This window comes from Heptranchias perlo, chromosome 5 (assembly GCF_035084215.1).
Source record: "Heptranchias perlo isolate sHepPer1 chromosome 5, sHepPer1.hap1, whole genome shotgun sequence".
Taxonomy (NCBI): domain Eukaryota; kingdom Metazoa; phylum Chordata; class Chondrichthyes; order Hexanchiformes; family Hexanchidae; genus Heptranchias; species Heptranchias perlo.
The window spans coordinates 14720588-14741879 of record NC_090329.1 but is presented as its reverse complement, the minus strand read 5'-3'; the positions used below and the strand labels follow the sequence as shown (position 1 = coordinate 14741879).

General features: G+C 41.6%; 1 protein-coding gene across 1 annotated transcript in view; it reads right to left on the bottom strand.

The window, feature by feature from the left end:
- Positions 1 to 21292, bottom strand: part of lmbrd1 (LMBR1 domain containing 1) — a 212174-nt gene that overhangs the window by 133435 nt on the left and 57447 nt on the right. The window contains exons 4-5 of the mRNA XM_067984036.1: positions 11647 to 11744; positions 7876 to 7943 (exon numbers count right to left, since the gene is read on the bottom strand). Of these exons, the coding sequence (XP_067840137.1) occupies positions 7876 to 7943; positions 11647 to 11744 (166 nt within the window). The remainder of the gene's footprint in view (positions 1 to 7875; positions 7944 to 11646; positions 11745 to 21292) is intronic.

Sequence of the window (21292 nt, the reverse complement as noted above, 5' to 3'; positions counted from 1 at the left end):
ATCCCTAGCCATCAGAGACGGAGAGACTGGGAACCAGCAGATGGCAGAACTTTAACATCTTTCACACAAATGATTCATTGATAAAATCAATGTGTGAACTGTGACAGACCTCAGTATGGTCATTGGAAAGATTGTCACTTTTCCGATGAATACTTAATATTGCTTTGTTGTCTTCCAGGCCCTTCACAACTTCAAGAAGAATGAGGCGAGATGGAAGACATTGAATCCTTAGAGGAGCTCATTCCTTCTAAGGGTGCACCGTTACAGGACATGCCAACAGATACTGACACTGCAGTGGGTCCTGTTAGACAGTTAGTTGGGTTGTCACCTGGTGATTAACCACTCAAGTGAGCACAAGCACACGCTGATGGCAGGGGCCGCTATGAAGAGTATGCATCGGGGGGCACATTCCTCTCCAAGCTCTGCTCAGCTGGACACAGATGCTGAATCGTGGGTGCCATCGTTGAGAAGAATGACTGAGGTACAGATTCAGCTTTGCAATGTACTGGAAAAAGTGCCAGGCACACTATCCACAATAGCGGAGAGGATGGAGGAGCTCCAATAATTGTGGATTGTTGTCGCAGGTAAGTGCAAGAATGTCTGCAATGGAGAGAGTGGAGCCTCCATCGAGCCTCAAGCACGGCTCTCAAATGAGTCTATGCAGGCCATGACAACGGCCGTGAAGGCTCTGGATACAAACATGTCTGACGCCTTAAACGGACGGACAGATACCTCATCTGTGGCCTTACAAGGCAGAACATCTGTTCAGCAACCTGCTGTCCAGCAGACTGGTGGAAGTGATGTGGCACTGGCCCGGGAGAGGGATAATGGCGAAAGGGGACATGGAAGTGGGGACTCAACTCAAAGCGCTCCCACATCTCACCTGTTACCCTGCCCTCAACCAGCACCCGAAATGCTGCCTCCTCTCCCGATGGCCGAGTCTGCCTCTGCACAGGTGCAGGTGGAGCAGTCTTTGGCAGGGTTCCAAAGCCCAGAGGGCATCTCAGTAGTCAGGGCAGGTATCTTCCACTACTTCTGCTGAAGCCACAGGGGATGCACCACGTAGAAGCGTTAGAAAGCGCAAGGTTAAGCAATTGTAGTTCACCAAGGGTATGCACAAGGGTGTTTGACAAAATGTCATGTTTATTTATATATTTTTTTGTATTGGCACATTAAATTTATTCATTATTACCACTTCCACGTCTTGGCCATTATTGCGTCCAGAGTGTGAAGTCGCCCTTTGATTTGCTTCATCATGAATGTCAAGATATGACACTCAGGTGTGAAAAGGATGTATGCATAGTTGAAGGACCGTTCTGTGCAAAGGGAAGGAAGTTGGTGGTGGTGCTGGCTGTTCCAGGCGGCTGGAGTATCTCAAAATTATTCATTTTGCACCTCCAATTATGAGAACCTGTTACAGATGAGAGCATCCCTGGCATCACAGGCAGCAACAAGCGCGGTTGCTCTGGCGATGGGTTCCCCATCTTTATTTTCTTCCTCTACCTCCTCATCCTGTTCCTCAATGTTGCCTACAGCAGAAGATGCTTGATGAGCATATGCGCCCTTCTCCACCTGTAAGCCTTTCTGCTGCGCTATGTTGTGCTGGATGCAGCACAAGACAATTATTCTGGACACTCTCGCTGGCGAGTATTGAAGGGCTCCCCAAAATCTATCCAGGCACCTGAAGCGCATCTTCAACATGCCGATGGCTTGCTCAATGACACACCTGGTGGTCACATAACACCGGTTATACCTCAGTGGTGGGGTTTCTCACAGATGTCATGATCCATGTTTGCAGGGGGTATCGCTTCTCTCCAACGAGCCAGTCATTAAGTCTGTCTCCTGTCTGGAAGAGGTCTGGAATGTTGGACTGGCATAAAATGAACGAGTCGTGATAGCTGCCAGTGAATCTGACGCACACCTGCAGAAATCTCTTCTGGTGATCGCACACCAGCTGTGCATTGATAGAGTGATAGCCCTTTCGGTTTATGAACACTCCTGGCTCATGTGACAGTCCTTCAATTGCACCCTGCATCCATGGGAAGCCAGCCAGAGTGGTGAAACCCACTGCCCTCTCAGTCTGGCTGATGTCGTCACGGTGGATGTTCATGTAATCATGCCCTGACAAACAAGCCACCCGTTACCTGTCTTATACACTTATATGCAGAGAAAGACCCTGGAGATTTCACCGGTGGCGCCCTGGGATGGTCCAGATGTAAAGAAATTAAAGGTAGTGATAACTTAACTCCAATGGGCAATGCATGACCACCTCCTGAAGGAGGCTGCAGATGTCTGCGACCACCCGACAACTCAATCTGAGCCTGCGTAGGCACTGCTCCTCAGTGCGGTTCAGGAAGCTCAGCAGATCCTCTGCCTGTATACCCTTTCACATGGGTAGTGCCTCCTGCGACATCGGCCCCTCTGCTGTTCTCCAGGTCCTAGTTGCGCTCCTCTGTCTTGTGCACGAGCATATCCCAACACAGCACGATGTGGTTGTCCATTATCTTCCTCCTCAGATGTCCTCTGGAGTACATCCATTGCATCCTCAACCTGATCTTCCTAAAGCTGTCTTAACAAAGAGCTCTGAGTCTCAACACTAGAAGAACTCTCGGTCAAACTTTTGCCTGAGAGAACTGAGAGACCAGCTGCAATGCTTTTATTGCGATGTGTCAATCACAGGTTTAAAGGGCCAAATCAACTTCAGCATTAATCTCGCCTCCGTTGCACTGGCAGGTTTGAGAAGCCATGGGAAACCCATGCAGGTATGGTTGAATGTGTTTCAGGTTCAGAATCACAAAAAAACACGAAGTATTTGAAGTAGGTAAATTGCCGCTTTAACGATCTGTCTGCTGGCACTAATAGGGGACCCGACTTCCAGGTTTCGGATGTGCGCACGCATCCAAAAGTGCCTGGCTTAAGTCCAGAAGTGGGTGCGTTGGGGATGGGTTGCAGCTCCGCTGAAGAAAGCAACAATTTTTACTACCCACCCACCCCCAGCCCACCTATTCTTGGGGTTAAAATTACCCCGGAGGTCTGTGATATTGGGCTCTTGTCTGAACTGCCTACAGGGCTTGAATGTTTCCCTTCGTGTCCTGCCAGGTTTTGGGTGACCAAAACTAGACAATGCTCAAGGTATACAGCTTTAGCACAATGTCCTCTGACTTGTACTCCACCGATCTCAACTGTATAGCTGTGGGAAAATTTACTAGGTAGAATCTAAGTACCTGCAAAAGAGAGGGAAAAAAGCCTCTGTAAATGGAGCAGATCTGCTATCATTCCTCTCAAATATATGCAAGGCAAGGATGGAGGGGAAAAAAAAGAAAAAAACATTACCACATTTTGGGTGGGAGGGGGAAAAGAGGAGAGGAAGACTAGGAAGAAATTATTTCTCTACCTGCCATGTCTGTCTCTTCTCTCATTCCTTCGTTCTTTTGTTATGATCATACGCATAACAACAGCATAACAAGCACGAGCACAAATGAGGTGCTTCAAATAACTGCCTCATGCTAACAGGATTGTAACTCCTCCAAAAACTTGCTCAGGTGTATCCCGTTGCTTGTAGACTGGCAGAGATGGAGGAAACTGGAGCACCCACACCATGTGCACCTCACTACATTCGAACTCACATAATGAAAAAGCCTCTGCTAAAGACAGTTGAAGCTCTGCTAACTTGTCAGAGATACAATTGTTTAGTGTGCTTCATGTCCAGTTATGCTGTTCTTACAGATATAGCAGCAACAAAATAGAGCAGCAAGATAAGAAACAGAATATAGACACAAACTTCCTCATCTTTATCAAACGGCCCACTCCCAAACCTCCACCAAGCTTTATAGCCACTTAAAAGTGCACATGGAGTCCAGGGTGACTGTGAATCTGATTCTTTCTTGCTCCTCTCTCTCTAGCTGGCATGCAAAAATTCCCACCCTGCCTCAGCAACTTCCCTTCAATTTCCCTTGAACATGGCCACAATGAGGAGCTTGCAGTGTGAGGCCTGCATTTCACCGTGTGCGGCAGCACAGGGGCAGTCATAGGACGCAGTTTGAAGTTACCACAGACAAAATTTTAAATCCCTGATTACACCAATGATCACCCATCTGATAAGCTATTGTGACTAAATATTGCATCAAAACGTGGCACATACAGCGATGCTTGTGGAGTAATTTTAATGAAAGATAAATGTGGTATACTGAACTTGCAGATTAAATAGAGGGGTTTAACCTGGCAGCAGCCATTAATCAAGGTTTGCGAGAACAGATGGATGACAAAAAAATCATTGTTCTTGCACCACTGCAGTTACAGTTGTTATATTAAAGGTGATTAAGTACAGAAGCTCTAACAGGGATCTGGACATGTTCCATCTGTTTGAGAAACTGGAACATGCAGCACAATTTTATACATTGTTGTCATGTTCATTCTACAGCAATTTTGGAATGGGATATTTTCCACCATTGTTTACATATATACTCCTTTCAGGGTTAAACCTGTAATCATGGTAGTGTCCCGGTGGATCAAAATCATGCAACAATATTTGATCAGAGAAATACTGGGAAAGGTAGGCGTACAGACAAGAGTTGTTTAACTTTTATTCCAATTTTCCCTCTTTCCTTTTTTGGGTGGATTTTTATTTTCTGTGTATTTATTATTTAGTAAAATTACCCAACCTCTGCAGCCAGTAGCTATGGTTTTTTTTTACTTTGTATTCTTGGATCCTGCAGATTCATATTTGCCCAAGGAACCGTTTCTCTATTTCAATGTTTAGGATAATTTGGTTTGGATAATCCTGGTCTGTACTTGAGGCATATCCATTTAGTATTGTGTCCCTACTCACTGCGTTATTGACACAGATATCTCCTACAAATGCTACTGACTACTGTCATGGTAGGAATTTGCATGGTTGCATGTTTGGTACAGTTTCATTGTTATTTTAAATAAATTGTAACACATTTGTCAGTAGACAAATAAATAAACCTCAATAAAACTTGTTTTTAATAAAAGGGTTGCAACATAGCACAATCTTGAACAGTTTTACTGTACCTTCTTTTGGTGGTGGGGGGGGGGGGGGGGAGAGAAGAAACAGCTGCAGCAGCTAGTATGAACACAATAGTCTTATATCAGCACTAATCAATATTGCTGCAAGAGAAAAAGGAATGAAAAGGAATGCAAAGTAGGACAACAAGTCTAGCGCTTGAGCCCAAAGATAGATAATTAGGGTTTCACATATCTGCGGTACGTTCACACCTACAATCCTTGAGCTTCCAAATTCTTGATCTCAGCTGCACTGCTGCAGTGGGCAGACTAAGAGCAGCCAGGCACTTCCCCAGGATGGGGTGCTGAAGGATGAAGGAAGATAAGAAGTAGTTACCTCCTTGGATTTGTTTCTGAGCAGTGTTAGCTGTATCCGGGAGAAGAAGAAATCCACATCGTCTCGTCAGGCCCCAGCTCCAGATTTACATTACAAAATTTTAATAAAGCCATGGTGTTGACTCAGCCTTTAGTCACCACGTGGTACAAGAACAGAAGAATGTACAGGACAAGAGACCATCGGGCAGGTCCCAAAATTCAAAAATTCTATACTAGCCTCTATCTCTCATACTGCTCAATCATTTATTTCTCCAAAATTTATCATGCTCACTCTTGCAGTTGCTGACATGGTCTGCCTCTCTGAGCACTCTGCTCCACACATTCCACAGCCACTCTGATTTAAACAGTCTGATCACTTTCCCTCTTCTGAGCTTCATTCCATGACCCCATTGAATATACACAACAGAATTTAATAGGTGATCAGATAAATCCTGTAAGGACCCTATTCCCTTCTCCCAGTTTCTCTGTCTCCGTCGCAACTGTTCTGACGACGCCACCTTCCACACCAGTGCTTCAGATATGTTTTTCTTTTTCCTCAACCGAGGATTCCCCTTCACTGTAGTTGACAGGTCCCCCGACCATGTTCGTCCTACATCCTGCACCTCTGCCCTCACCCCTTCCCTTTCCTCCCAGAACCACGATAGGGACCCCCTTGACCTCACCTTCCACCCCATCATCCTCCACCATCTCTAGCACGATCCCACCACCAAACACATCTTCCCCTCCCATCCCAGCATTCCGAAGGGACCGCTCCCTCCGCGACACCCTGGTCCACTTTTCCATCACCCCCAACTCCTTCCTGTGCAAGCGCAGATGCAACATCTGCCCTTTCATCTCCTCCCTTCCTGCTGTTCAGGGCCTCAAACACTCCTTCCAGGTGAAACAGCGGTTTACTTGTACTTCTTTCAATTTAGTACACTATTCGCTGCTCACAATGCAGTCTCTACATCGGGGAGATCAAACACAGATTAGGTGACCGCTTTGCTGAACACCTCTGCTCAGTCCGCAAGCGCGACCGTGACCTGCTGGTTGCTTGCCACTTTAATTCCCTATCCCACTCCCACTCTGACCTCTCTGCCCTCGGCCTCTTACACTATTCCAATGAAGTTCAACAGAAGCTCGAGGAACAGCACCTCATCTTTCGTTTAGGCACTTTACAACCTTCTGGACTCAACACTGATTTCAATAACTTCAGGTCATAACCACTGTTCCTAATTTTTTTTTGGACAGCAGCTGCTGGTAATGGTTCTGCTGTTGCTCCTCTAGACAGATCTTTTGTTTCTTAACTTGTCCCATTACCACCTCCTTGCCTTGCACCATCATCCCTTTTGTCAATTAATCACTCTTACACTCTACCCTATTACAGACCTTCCCCTTTGTTCTTTCCTCCCCTTTCCCTGGCTCTGTACTTCCTTAAAAACTTCAACTTCCAGTTCTGATGAAAGGTCTTTGATCTGAAACATTAACTCTGTTTCTTTCTCCACAGATGCTGCCTGACTTGCTGAGCTTCTCCAGTATTTTCTGTATTTATGTCAGATTTTCAGGATCCGCAGTATTTCGCTTTTGATCTAGCTAAATTCTGTCTTTGAAAGTCACTCAGTTTTGGGCTTACAGATTCTGAAATCACTTGGTGTTATCCATCACTGAGCCCCCACCCTGTTTCCTCTATATATTGGATTTGAACACATAACTCAGCGCAGTACTGAGCGAGTACGCCATTGTGGAGGTGTTATCTTTCAAATGAAGCATTATACTAAGACCCTTGTCTTCCCACTCAGTAGGCACAATTTGATGACGAGCAGGGAGTTCTGCCAGTGTCCCGGCTAACAGAGCTCTCTCAATGAATACCACTGCAAAAAAAAAAAGCTGTTTCCATTGGCAGGAGGGTTGATAACCAGAGGACACAGATTTAAGATAATTGGCAAAAGAACCAAGGAGAGATGAGGAGAATTTTTTTTACGTAGCGAGTTATGATGATCTGGACTACACTGCCTGAAAGGGATATTGGATATATATTTAAAAAGGAAAAATTTGTAGTGCTACGGGGAAACAGTGGGACTAATTTGATTGCACTGGCAAAAAGCCGGTACTGGCACGATGGGCTGAATGTCCTCCTCCTGTGCTGTAAGATTCTATGATTCTATTCTATGAAAACAAATTATCTGATTTTGTTTGTGGAACCTTGCTGTGAACAAATTAGCTACTACTTTTGTCAACATCAGTGACTGCACTTCAAAAGTAATTCATTGCTCATTAAACACTTTGGGCAAATCCTGAGTATGTAAAAAGGCACTGCATAAATGTAAGTTTTGTAGTTTTGCTTTGCACAGATGCTGTAATTATAGTCTAAATGCACCCTAAGACGTTAAATGTGTGATTGTTGGGGTGTTTGGGGGGTGGGAAGAGAGGATAAATTATAGAACACACTATTTAGATAGAAATTTGGCATTTTGAACATGAATACACCACCCACACAGCAAACAAAAACTTTGCCTTTTATTCAGATAAACTTACCCAATTAAGAGAAGGATGGAACAGACAATCACAAAACCCATGGTATACTTCAGTGCATTCTTCACTTGCTGAAAAGAACAGAAGCAATTAATGTCAATATCAACATCAATCATAAGTGAGAGTTGCATATATCCGATTTTTAATAGCTGCAGGTACAACTTGGCAAGGTGAAAAGGAATGGACCTTAAGGCCTAGATACAGAATACCTGGCATGTCAATTCTCGAAGTAAATCTCCTTTAGAAAAGAAAAATCAAAAAACAGCATTCCTATCACCATAGTATCACTGTTTTTGACAACTTAAGATGGCTAAATGAGTTGCAGCTGCAGTCTGACGTCCATTTCTAAGGTTGTAATCCATATATAGATGGCTAGGTACAATCGGTTTACTAACACAGCTATCGCTGTACTAGAAACAGTGCAAAGACCAGTGGTAGTAACTGATTTAACAGCACTGTTGAGTCATAGAGTCATAGAAGTTTACAACATGGAAACAGGTCCTTCGGCCCAACATGTCCATGTCGCCCAGTTTATACCACTAAGCTGGTCCCAATTGCCTGCACTTGGCCCATATCCCTCTATACCCATCTTACCTATGTAACTATCCAAATGCGTTTTAAAAGACAAAATTGTACCCGCCTCTACTACTGCCTCTGGCAGCTCGTTCCAGACACTCACCACCCTTTGAGTGAAAAAATTGCCCCCTGGACCCTTTTGTATCTCTTCCCTCTCACCTTAAATCTATGTCCCCTCGTTATAGACTCCCCTACCTTTGGGAAAAGATTTTGACTATCTACCTTATCTATGCCCCTCATTATTTTATAGACTTCTATAAGATCACCCCTTAACCTCCTACTCTCCAGGGAAAAAAGTCCCAGTCTATCCAACCTCTCCCTATAAGTCAAACCATCAAGTCCCGGTAGCATCCTAGTAAATCTTTTCTGCACTCTTTCCAGTTTAATAATATCCTTTCTATAATAGGGTGACCAGAACTGTACACAGTATTCCAAGTGTGGCCTTACTAATGTCCTGTACAACTTCAACAAAACATCCCAACTCCTGTATTCAATGTTCTGACCAATGAAACCAAGCATGCCGAATGCCTTCTTCACCACCCTATCCACCTGTGACTCCACTTTCAAGGAGCTATGAACCTGTACTCCTAGATCTCTTTGTTCTATAATTCTCCCCAACGCCCTACCATTAACGGAGTAGGTCCTGGCCCGATTCGATCTACCAAAATGCATCACCTCACATTTATCTAAATTAAACTCCATCTGCCATTCATCGGCCCACTGGCCCAATTTATCAAGATCCCGTTGCAATCCTAGATAACCTTCTTCACTGTCCACAATGCCACCAATCTTGGTGTCATCTGCAAACTTACTAACCATGCCTCCTAAATTCTCATCCAAATCATTAATATAAATAACAAATAACAGCGGACCCAGCACCGATCCCTGAGGCACACCGCTGGACACAGGCCTCCAATTTGAAAAACAACCCTCTACAACCACCCTCTGTCTTCTGTCGTCAAGCCAATTTTGTATCCAATTGGCTACCTCACCTTGGATCCCGTGAGATTTAACCTTATGTAACAACCTGCCATGCGGTACCTTGTCAAACGCTTTGCTAAAGTCCATGTAGACCACGTCTACTGCACAGCCCTCATCTATCTTCTTGGTTACCCCTTCAAAAAACTCAATCAAATTTGTGAGACATGATTTTCCTCTCACAAAACCATGCTGACTGTTCCTAATCAGTCCCTGCCTCTCCAAATGCCTGTAGATCCTGTCTCTCAGAATACCCTCTAACAACTTACCCACTACAGATGTCAGGCTCACCGGTCTGTAGTTCCCAGGCTTTTCCCTGCCGCCCTTCTTAAACAAAGGCACAACATTTGCTACCCTCCAATCTTCAGGCACCTCACCTGTAGCTGTCGATGATTCAAATATCTCTGCTAGGGGACCCGCAATTTCCTCCCTAACCTCCCATAACATCCTGGGATACATTTCATCAGGTCCCGGAGATTTATCTACCTTGATGCGCGTCAAGACGTCCAGCACCTCCCTCTCTGTAATATGTACACTCAAGACATCACTATTTATTTCCCCAAGTTCCCTAACATCCATGCCTTTCTCAACCGTAAATACCGATGTGAAATATTCATTCAGGATCTCACCCATCTCTTGTGGTTCCGCACATAGATGACCTTGTTGATCCTTAAGAGGCCTTACTCTCTCCCTAGTTACTCTTTTGCCCTTTATGTATTTGTAGAAGCTCTTTGGATTCTCCTTTGCCTTATCTGCCAAAGCAATCTCATGTCCCCTTGAGCTTTTAAAACAGCAATACTTTTGACAGTTATGAAAGTTTTCACTATATTGCCCCTTTCAAAACCTAAATTCTTCAACTAATATTATGATTCTATCATGTATTTGGTAATTAATTTTAAAAAAGTTAATTTGATAGCTGCTAGGGTCACTATTTAATATGTATAAAGTAATAAGCATGCTGTAGCTCCATCTCCATTAGGCTGTGGCCTGATCCCATTGCCTGGACAATCCATGGTACCTAGCTTTTAAAAAATACTGTTCTTTTAAGACTGTTTCAAATCTCGATCCGAGATGTCCAAGTTTTTTCTCTGTGGAGTGCATAGGTTTGTAACATGAAGTCACAGAGGCCATATATATATACAAAGTTTAAAATCAATCTATCAGTATATATCTGAAGTTGCCGATACTAACAGATTTAGGTATTCTAATTTAGGATTTAATCCACCATTGAAGCAACAGCACCAAGAAAAGCTACTTACAAACCTCCAGGCCCACAAAATTCAAACAGGTCAAAATCAGCAAAGAACAAATACAAACACAAATAGGACTGAGTTGGTTGGGCTTTGAAATCAGATGTGTTCTGTTCTTCCAGATTGTCAGACTCAGACACCACACAGCCCACATGTAACCGTTTGGACACCCCAATCTAGACAATATGGTGCACTAGTCCAGAAAGTCTGCAGCTGGGATTACAGTGGGCAGGGGGAAGTAGATATCTGACATAATTAATGTTTAAATGGTCATAAAGGTACTTGGTGAAAAAGGAGTGTTGTGTTATCAACGCAAGGTGCCTACGTTCAGTTCTATTCAATATTCAGAGTGAATTTTGGCTCTGTTGCTATAGAGTTGGGGGGCTTTTCTTGAAACTTGAACTATGTTCCACCTAGAATGTTAGAGGCTTTATTATTTTCACTAATATTGGTTCAGAGCACAATTTCACAGTAGCCTATGAAAAAACAGATCACATCCCATTTCTTAAACCTTTATGTATTCAATGCACAAAATAATAAATGAAGTGCAGCTGCCTCCTATAGCTAAGAAAATGCTATTTCAATTTGCAACAATGATGGATTGTAGGAGTCATCTATCAAGGAGACATTTCTTCCTTTCCCACATGAAGGATGTTTCTCCTTGAATACCCAACAGAACTCATTCTGATGCACAGAAGAGTAAACCTCTCATTAGTAGCAGATGCTGCTGCCAACATAATATAACAAGTTATAGAAATGTGAATGCGCACAGCTGTATTCCAGTTCAGGAGTACTCTATTCAACTACTACAAAGCAGAGAAACCTTTGCTGAGGGAGACACGTGATTGCATCTCAGCCCCAACTAGCATCACGGTGACTAAGTAGTAGTATGATGCTGAGCAACGAGGTCACATCATTACACCATGTCGAAAGCCTAGAATCCTTATTTTAGTGTTTTGCAGGAACTTACAGAACATTTATTGGGATCATCCTCCTCTTTCTCTTCATAGTAGAAGTAGACAAACGGGATCCACAGGAAGACACAGAACAGGATGATGGAGTACAAGGCTGTAACAAGAGAATAGCAATTATGTTTGGAGATACAAAACAACTCCATTTAATCAACATAGCCTGAAAAACATTTACATGGGGCAGAGGCAGTTTCTCTTCTCCAGGTAGTCTTCTGAATCCCACACAAACCCTTCAACTGGGTTCTGATTCATCCAGTCCAGCGTTCTTCATGAATACCACTAACACTGTTCCAGCAGGAACTCCAAGATATGACTGTCTCCTCTCAATCTGCAGGTATCAGAAGACACTCCACCTAGTGACTCAACCAAGAACGCAAATTTGTCCCAACTAGCATTCCTTCAAACTAAAATATCTAGCTGGCTCAATTAACTGCTCAGCTTTAAACTTTAATCTTTCAGTGCACTGATAAAAACAGAAACAAGTGACTTAAAATAATTCACTTCGACCAATTAAATGTTACAAAAGAACAGATTTTAAATGGGACAATTAAAAATTAGTTTCAAATGAAAAGTAATATTCAATGTTACAATCAAGCATGCAACAGATACAGGTGTAACACACCATTGCCCACCAACTGTGATGAATCATTCAGGAAAATCTACACAGATGTTAAGCCATGGGTGAATATAACTTTTCTATTAAGAGACTGCATCTGTTACTTATCGGCACATGTAGGAAATAGATGCACAGATTGCCTTCACCAATTTTAAAAGCAGAATACACTATAGCTATTCAAAACAATACAGAACGACACAAAGGAATCCATGCAGAGCACCACATCAGATCTAATGGCAGCAAAAATACTGACAAAAAAAAGATTTTGAACACAGGATTACCAGATTCTATGCTTTTTGGGATAGCAGTGATCCAAAACCTGACAAAATATTTAGGTGTATATTGCTAGCATGGAATGTGTAGCCTAGCGATTACAATACTGGATCCAGAGGTTGCGAGTTCAAATCCCACAATTTCATAAAGCTGGTAATTTGTGGCCTAGCACCCGAAAAAAATGACCAAGAAGGCGGCCAGATTGTTGTAAAAACCCAACTGGCTCACTAATCAGCCTTGTGTCAGCATTATCAATTGATTCAGAGTCTGAAAATTGTGGGTTCAAGTCCCACTCCAGAGACTTGAGCACATAATTTAGACTGACACTTCAGTGCAGTACTGAGGGAGTGCTGCACTGTCAGAGGTTCCAACTTTCGGATGAGACATTAAACAGAGGCCCCATCTGCCCTCTCGGGTAAACTATTCTAAAAAGAGCAGAGGAGTTCTCCCTGGTGTCCTGCGCAATATTTATCCCTCAACCAATATCACTAAAACCGATTATCTGGTCATCATCTCGTTGCTGTTTGTGGGACCTTGCTGTGTGCAAATTGGCTGCCACATTTCCTACATTACAACAGTGGCTACACTTCAAAAGTACTGTGAAGCGCTTTGGGACGTCCTACGGTTGTGAAAGCCGCTATATAAATGCAAGTTCATTCTTTTTTTTAGATCTTGTTCAGGGAAGGGAACCTGACATCCCTACCCGGTCTGGCCCACATGACTCCAGTCCCACACTACATGACTGATTCTTAATGCCCTCAGACCAACCAAGGATTAGCAATAAATGCTGCCTTACCAGTAATGCCCACATCCCAAAGAACAAACAAAAAAGGGTCATTTGTGCACTCTAATTAGCCAAATATTAAAATAACTATATTACATGCTACCAATTACTATGAGATGCACAAACATCTACAGAATCCACGGTAGTTACAGATGCATGGAATGTCGTGCCCAGTTTTGATCACCATACTTGCATAAAGACAAAGAAATTGAACACATTCAAAAAAAGATAGCGAACATAGCACTGGTCGTATGTCAATTATCTATTACAAAGGGAGGCTAATATCCTAGACATATTGACAAAGCAGTTCAGTGCTTCAATCACTAGTATAGAATTGGGAGTGTGTGAGTAACCTGTGCTCTCCACCAAACCTTTTCTTCTGATTGGTGACAGGAAAATACACTGCAATTCAAGAGATGGGATTTTTAAAAAAAACAGTAACAAGGAGCTGTGTCAGTTGGTGAGCAGCATAAAGAAAAGAATGCAGACAGTGGTACTCAGGTAGAACTGTCGTGCTATACTGCATTTCTTCGACCAGGCAATGATTAAGCACCAAAATAGAGTTTTTGTGTCCCTTGAAATCATCATGCAGGGAAGCTGGGTTGGATGAAGTAGGGTGGGAGGAGGCTTGTGTGGAACATAAACCAGTTGAGCCGAGTGGCCTGTTTCTGTGCTGTAAATTCTATGCAACAGGTCTCAATATCTTTGAAAAAACAGCAAATTAAAATTCCAGGTGCAATGTTCTTTCAATCTAATTTCTGCTGCACCCAAAAAATCATTTCTGGGGGTGGAACACTAATTTGCATACATGAAAGTCCTAAAATTTACAGCTCCCACTTACCTTTATTAACTTTTTCCCTCTACTCACTAGTCTATAAAAGCTGATCTCCAAACATGGAATCCTAATATAGGGCAGCTTTCATTAAAATGGTGCCAGCTGTAAGTTGCATTCAGTGCTTGAAACAGGTGCTCCTAAACAGGGCAACTTAGTGCACTGATTCAATTCTAAGAAACAATGATATTTTTTTTAAAAAGTTTTATGTAAAACAAACACACAAAACTGGGGTCGCTACCTTGAAACGGTCTCCCTTATTCTTTTAATGATCTTAGTTGCACATTTTAAATGCAATGGTAATTTAGGCAATTTACACTGAGGTACTACCAAACTTTCTTCCATCATCATTCTTCCTAATTTTGTACCCGTAAAGGCAGAAATATGCACAAGTAGAATGAACACAAGCAGCATTATATATCATGATGAGATCTACTGTTAGGTGTATACATAAATGATGCTGCTAAAATGGAGAGCGCATATTAACAATGCATACTCCAGGAACGCGGACAGCAACTGCAAAATTATATTAGTACACAGCAAAAATGAAAGCATGAAAGCTAATACAGTGTGGAACATCAAACCTTCATTTTAAATAGGAGAATTATACAAATGCTTAATGCAAAAAGTTGAGTGTCTGCAAGTGGCATTTCATGGAAAGCTTTGGCTCAAATCAGACAAAAAGATACTAAAAACAGTGAACTCCTACAATCCAGATGTACATGGGCAATTGCTATAAACACTTACAAGGCTAGCTCTTTAATGTCCTAACAAGGAAAGTAAATGGTCTAAGTGGGCTCAGAAAATTGACCCAAATGGCAGGGAAATGGATGAGCTGAATGACTCATTCCTACCATACGAAGCACAAATGTAAAGTACTCAACCGGCTGCAAGACTAATAGCATATAGTTTATGCTTTAGGAATAATGGCAATCATGGGATCAAAATTATAGTGGCAAAATTTGCACTTGTCTCAAAAAATGTTCTTTTCAAGATTGCAATTAGTTCATTTCTTCTCACCGTTCCATAGTTTTTTTTTTAAATGCAATAAAATCTACCATCTCTAGCCATTTTTCATCTCTGCAAGCTTGGCACAGTTGTTTGTTTTTTAAAAAAAAATACTCTGGATATCAGACTCCATACCAATCTACATTTACTATGATCTTTTTCTCTGGCAGCAGTCTTGAGAAATTGGATGAAGGGTAGTAAATGGAATACTGATCGGAGGCATCATATGGCTTGGCCGGGGTTGGGGGGGGGGGGGGTGGTAGAGGGAGAGGGGGGGGGGGGAAGAAAGAGAAATAAAAGCACTGAGTGCGCTGCCCAAGGATTAGTGTGGGTACCACTGCTGTTTTGAATTTACATCACTGACTTGATTTCAGAAACTCAATGCAAATTGGTCCAATCTGAGGACCATTCCAAACTAAGAAACAATGAAACTAAGAAAAGAACATTTTATATGAAACAAAAACACACAAAACTAGATTCTCTAACTTACAACCTCAAAATTACATAACAAGGGAAACAAAACGTGAGTGGGCTGAACAATGGCAGGTGAAATTTAACACAAGCACTGCATATGGGAAGGATAACTGGGTGACACACGTACTCCATGAATGGCGTTGAACTAGCAATAGATGAAATTGGAAGAGATGCAGAAGTCTTAGTAGACCAGACTCTATTAATGTACAGCAGCAAAGACAATAGAATGTTAAACTAGATAGCCAAAACAGTAGAATGCAAGTCAGATGAAGTCATGATAAAACTATATGGCGCTCTAGTCAGACCACAGTAAGTAGTGTCCAATTTTGTACAGCCCTCCGAGATTGCTGCGCTCCTCCAATTCTGGCCTTTTGCACATCCCCAATTTTCATCACGCCACCAGTGGCAGCTGTGCCTTCAGCCGCCTTGGTCACAAGCTCTGGAATTCCCTCCCTAAACCTCTCTACCGCTCTTTCCTCCTTTAAGAAGCTCCTTAAAGTCTACCTCTTTGACCAAGTTTGGTCACCTGTCCTAATATCTCATGTGGCTCAGTGTCAAATTTTGCTTGATAATGTCACTGTGAAGTGCCTTGTGACGTTTTACTACATCAAAGACACTATATAAATGCAAGTTGTTGCTAGCTGGTAGCCAAGAAACAAGGGAGGCTCTTAAGTGCTGAAGGCAGTGCAGAGAAGATCCACAAGTGAGGGGCCTGAGTTATTTGGAAAAACTAGCAAGCGTAGGCTTCTCGGTGTGAAAAGGAGGCTTCAGAGGGTTGATCTTATACAAGGTAGTTAAGGAAATGAAAAAAGTAAATCTGGAATATTTCTTTAAATTAAATTGAGAGAGTAGGACAAGGGGACCCAGGTTCAAAACAGTAAATGGTAGTTTTGGAGCTCATAGCAGGACTTTCATTTTCACAGGGGAAATCAACCCTTAGAATGGGCATCTAGATAACATAGTGGAGACAAAAACCTTGGAATAATTTAACAAACAATTAGATGTAGCAATGGGGACACCGTAGGCTCTTTCTGGATGGCTGGACTAAAGATGAGCCAAATGGCCTTTCTCATCCATAAGTATCTTGTGATCCTGTGGACATAAACGTTAAATACACACTGAACTGAATAGGAATTCACTTCAGGCCTAATGTGGCTTTCTTCAAAGTTAGGATGAACACAAATAATAATTTCACAATACTGTAAGACTAATTCAAGAAGGCGGCTCACCACCACCTTCTCAAGGGCAATTAAGGATGAGCAATAAATGCCGGCCTCGCCAGCGACGCCCACATCCCATGAACGAATAAAAAAACTAATTGCACAATAGTTCATTAAAGCAAAATCAGATTAGATTTCTTTTTATATTAATTGATGCACAATTGGTAAAGCTCCAATACCTACTCAAGTCTTCGGCAGGATCTATGGAAACTATTAAAAGATTGTTTTTAAAAAAGCAGAAATTTATGGAATGTACTACATACTTTAATAATGCTACAGGTCCACCCATGTTTATCAAAATTTGAAAGATTGCTTGGTCTTATAAGGACAATAGATTTGAGGCATGTGGCTGCTGTACATGAGAAGTGTCCTAAATATTTCATTCCCTTAGCTACAGCAACAGGCCATTACCACCGGCTACTATGTTAACAAGAGATCTCAGATCAGATTACTTACATTAAGTGTGGTACAAAAGGTTCTCTGAAACAAAGCAGGAACAGTTTATTAAATTAAGTATTCTTTAGTTATCCTTAAATAAACCATTTTAAATTCATTGCAGCCCAAATGATGATTTAATTATAAAAATTAAAGCAAAGTTAGGTTACTCACATTTTATTTTCCCAGACAGCAGATTTTGTTGACACATGGCTATGCTGTTTGAGGTAGCCCTAATGCACATTCCATTCCATCTGTCATAGCACTAAGCCTTCTAAACAACATACAGGATATTAAATAAACTGACATTCAGCATTCTTTGGAGAAAACTTGTTCTCCACTGTTTATAACCTTTTCAATCCCAACTGACTCATCTGGGAACAAATGGGATACTAAAACCCGACAACACACCACCAGCATATGGTTGGGGGAGTCTAACAGACGATATTCATCACGCAAGCATGAATATTTACACTCAATGGGAATGCATAAAACAGCGTGAAGTCCTGTTTCAACCAATACACCGTAACAACAATAAAAGCATAGGAGACTACATATGACCAAAAAAATCTAATTAATTTCCTCAGCAAAACAAGACTGAAAATGCAAAATGCTGAACACCGTTTTCAGATACATTTATCATTTACTATTGCTGCCAGCTGTTGCAAAGAGATCACCACAAATTTTGCTGCTCTTAACAGATTGTCTGTGCACACAGCAGCCAAACCTACAGATTTCAGATTGTATTCCAAAACCAAATCTCATTTACAGTGCATATTCACACAGTAGGGCATGGAAAATGGTCAACACAGGAATTACATTTTCACCATGGATCTATAAAAGTCCACAGTAATCATACAATTGGAATAGATTACTATTCCACAACCATCCCCCTTTTAATCTCTAGGTTCTACAGTAAACAGTTGCTCAAGTTTAATGCTGGGATGCTTTAACACAACAGGGACTACTTTAGATCCAATATCCAGATGGGACTGAATATTCCACTACAATTACAGACATGGCACACTATGATTGCCTATTAGTTTCATGAACATGGTTTTATGGTACACTAATAGGACTGCAATCAATTTTTTCCATAGCTTTGAAAATTTAGCTACTAAAAGGAAACAAAAACTGGGTTACTGGAATGTAAATAAGGACCACTAGAAAACTGTGTTCTGTCATTTTTTCAGCACCTCTACCATGAACAGCTCCTAATTCCAGATCTTTAAAAAAAATCTCACTGTTCTATAAAAACACCATTAAGAATGCATCACTATTACATCTCTCCACTCTCAGCTTCTGGGTGTGCAATGCTGACAATGCAATGGCTCTCCAATACAAACTGGCTGTCCGGTAGTTTGAATACTTACACACAAACTCAACATTCATTTACCAAACTCACAAATAGCCTCTTCACCAAAGAGTTTACAGTCGCTAAGCCACCCTTCTCATCCTTCCCAATCTTAAACTGCATCCAGAAAACGTCAATATAGCTAGGCGAGGGGGCTCGAAGAAATATTTTTCCAGTTTTCTTGCTCAAAATAGATAGCATGCCAGCTTTTTGTTAAACGTTTGAAGCAAACACAGTAACATGCAGACTAGAAAGCAGAAGTGTTAAAATATCTAACATTTTTTCCCATTAAAAGTTGACAATGTTTAGTTAGGTCTGCACTTCTGCAAAGAAAATGGGAAGAAAGCACTTATAGCCCCAAAAAATTAAAATCAGGAGCTCAGTCCAGTAACAAAGTCATTGTATAATGGAAGTCTCATTAAAAATAGTGTTGTTACAGCCTTATACAACAGAAGAACTCAAACACAAGAGTTTAAAATGGTTGCTATGAATATTTACAGTGACTACATGAAACATACTAGATTGAGAATTAAACATTGGAATGTAAATACTTTGTTCAAAAACAAAGACAACAGTAAATAATTTTATGATTCAATTACCTGTTCTATACACCTCAATGTGCCTTATGATATTTTTGCTCTGGATTTATAAGCCTGCAGAAAGGTCCTTTGGAATTATCAAATCAAAACACCTGGAATCAAATTTATATTTCTTCTGCTTTTTCAGTCTATCTTTAATAGAAACTATGATTCCAAATTAAATGTTGCCGATGAGGGAGCTTTGCACATGGAGACTGAACTTAAAGGAGCAAGGAGTTAATACCGAAAATCTACAGTAGTTAATATTCTTTTGTATTTTTTTTCAGCCTCCACATAAAAAGATCATATACCATAAATCATGCAAAGGTTGATGGTGAATTGCTGAGAAGCTATACTTTCACGTAAGCTCACAGCAGCAGAGTATCAAAAGCATCTGCAATCTTGAACTTTAAATCTTGGCAGCGATGCTTAAATAAAATGCATACACTAATCCAGACAATTAAGTTACAAATTGTCTTTTCCTATTTAGGCTAAAAAGTAGCCTCAGTTACATTTGTGGGCTCTGACCCTGTATGGAACAGCAGAACATGGAATTGCATTTGTATAGTGCCTTTAACAGAAAAAGCATTCCAAGACACTTCACACATAAGGATGAGGTAACTGGCAAAAGAATCAGAGGCGAGGTGAGGAGACTTTTTTTTCACAATTTATGATTATCTGGAATGCACTGCCTGAGAGGGTGGTGAAAGCAGATTCAATAGTGACTTTCATAAGGGAATTGGATAAATACCTGAAGAGGAAAAAATTGCAGGGCTACAGGGAAAGAGCTGGGGAGTGGGACTAATTGGATAGCTCTTTCAAGAGCCGGCACAGGCACAATGGGCCAAACGGCCTCCTTCTGTGCTGTATCATTCTATGATTCTATACGAAAAATGGATGCTGAGCCCGGAAGGTAGAGATTAGGAGAGGTAACTGAAAGCTTGATCAAAGAGATGGTTTCTAAAAAGGAGCAGAAATACCCCATCATCCAAGTAGGTAAGATTTCATTAGTAATGAGTTTACCTGGAAAATCATTCCGAAAGGATGCAGACAACTAACTGGAATGACAAATCCTTTCCCCCGCTTATGCAACAGACTAATGCCCTGTGCGCGCATACTGAAGGATACTTCCTTTCAAGAGAAGAAGGTGGGATACAAGATTCCAGCATCATGATTTCCTAAGATCTGTGAACTCAGGAGCAATCTTGCACTTGATCTTTTCTTATTAGCAATAAATTGACCTCTTGGTGTCAAGCAAAATACAAGTCAGTCCCCAACACCAGGCCAACGGAGAATTAATAAAATTGCTTTGCTTGAGAAATACAAGCTTACAAAAACCAGGACACTCAAACTCCTGATATGAACTTACTCAAACAAATTCAAGTCCCATCAAGGGATCATCTGAGTGACAGGGCATCCATTCTGAATGAGGACACCATCACGAACAAAATTCCTTCCACACTGGGTTTTACCTTCTGAAACTAGGAATTATAACTCCTCTCAGAGACAATAAACAATGTTGAAAACAAGGCAGTTCACACACATTCTGATTTTAGACCACACATAAGGGAACTGTGCAGAGTTCTGGTCTCCATATTATAAAAAGGATACAGAAGCACTGAAGGTGGTGCAAAAAAGATCGACAAGGGTGATACCAGAACTGAGAGGATATAAATATCAGGAAAGACTGAACAGGCTGGGGCTCTCTTCTCGAACCAAAGAATGGTTACAGCACGGAAGGGGAATATTCAGCCCATTAAGTCCGCGCCGGCTCTACTCAAGAGCAATCCAGCTAGTCCCACTCCTCCGCCCTATCCCCGTAGCCCTGCAAATTTTTTTTTTAAACTTTCAAGTATTTATCCAGTTCCCTTTTGAAGGCCATGATTGAATCTGCCTCAACCACCCCCTTGGGCAGTGCATTCCAGATTCTAACCACACACTCTGTAAAAAAAAGGTTTTCCTCATGTCACCTTTGGTTCTTTTGCCAATCACCTTAAATCTATGTCCTCTGGTTCTTGACCCTTCTGCCAATGGGAACAGTTTCTCTCTATCTACTCTGTCTGGACCGTTC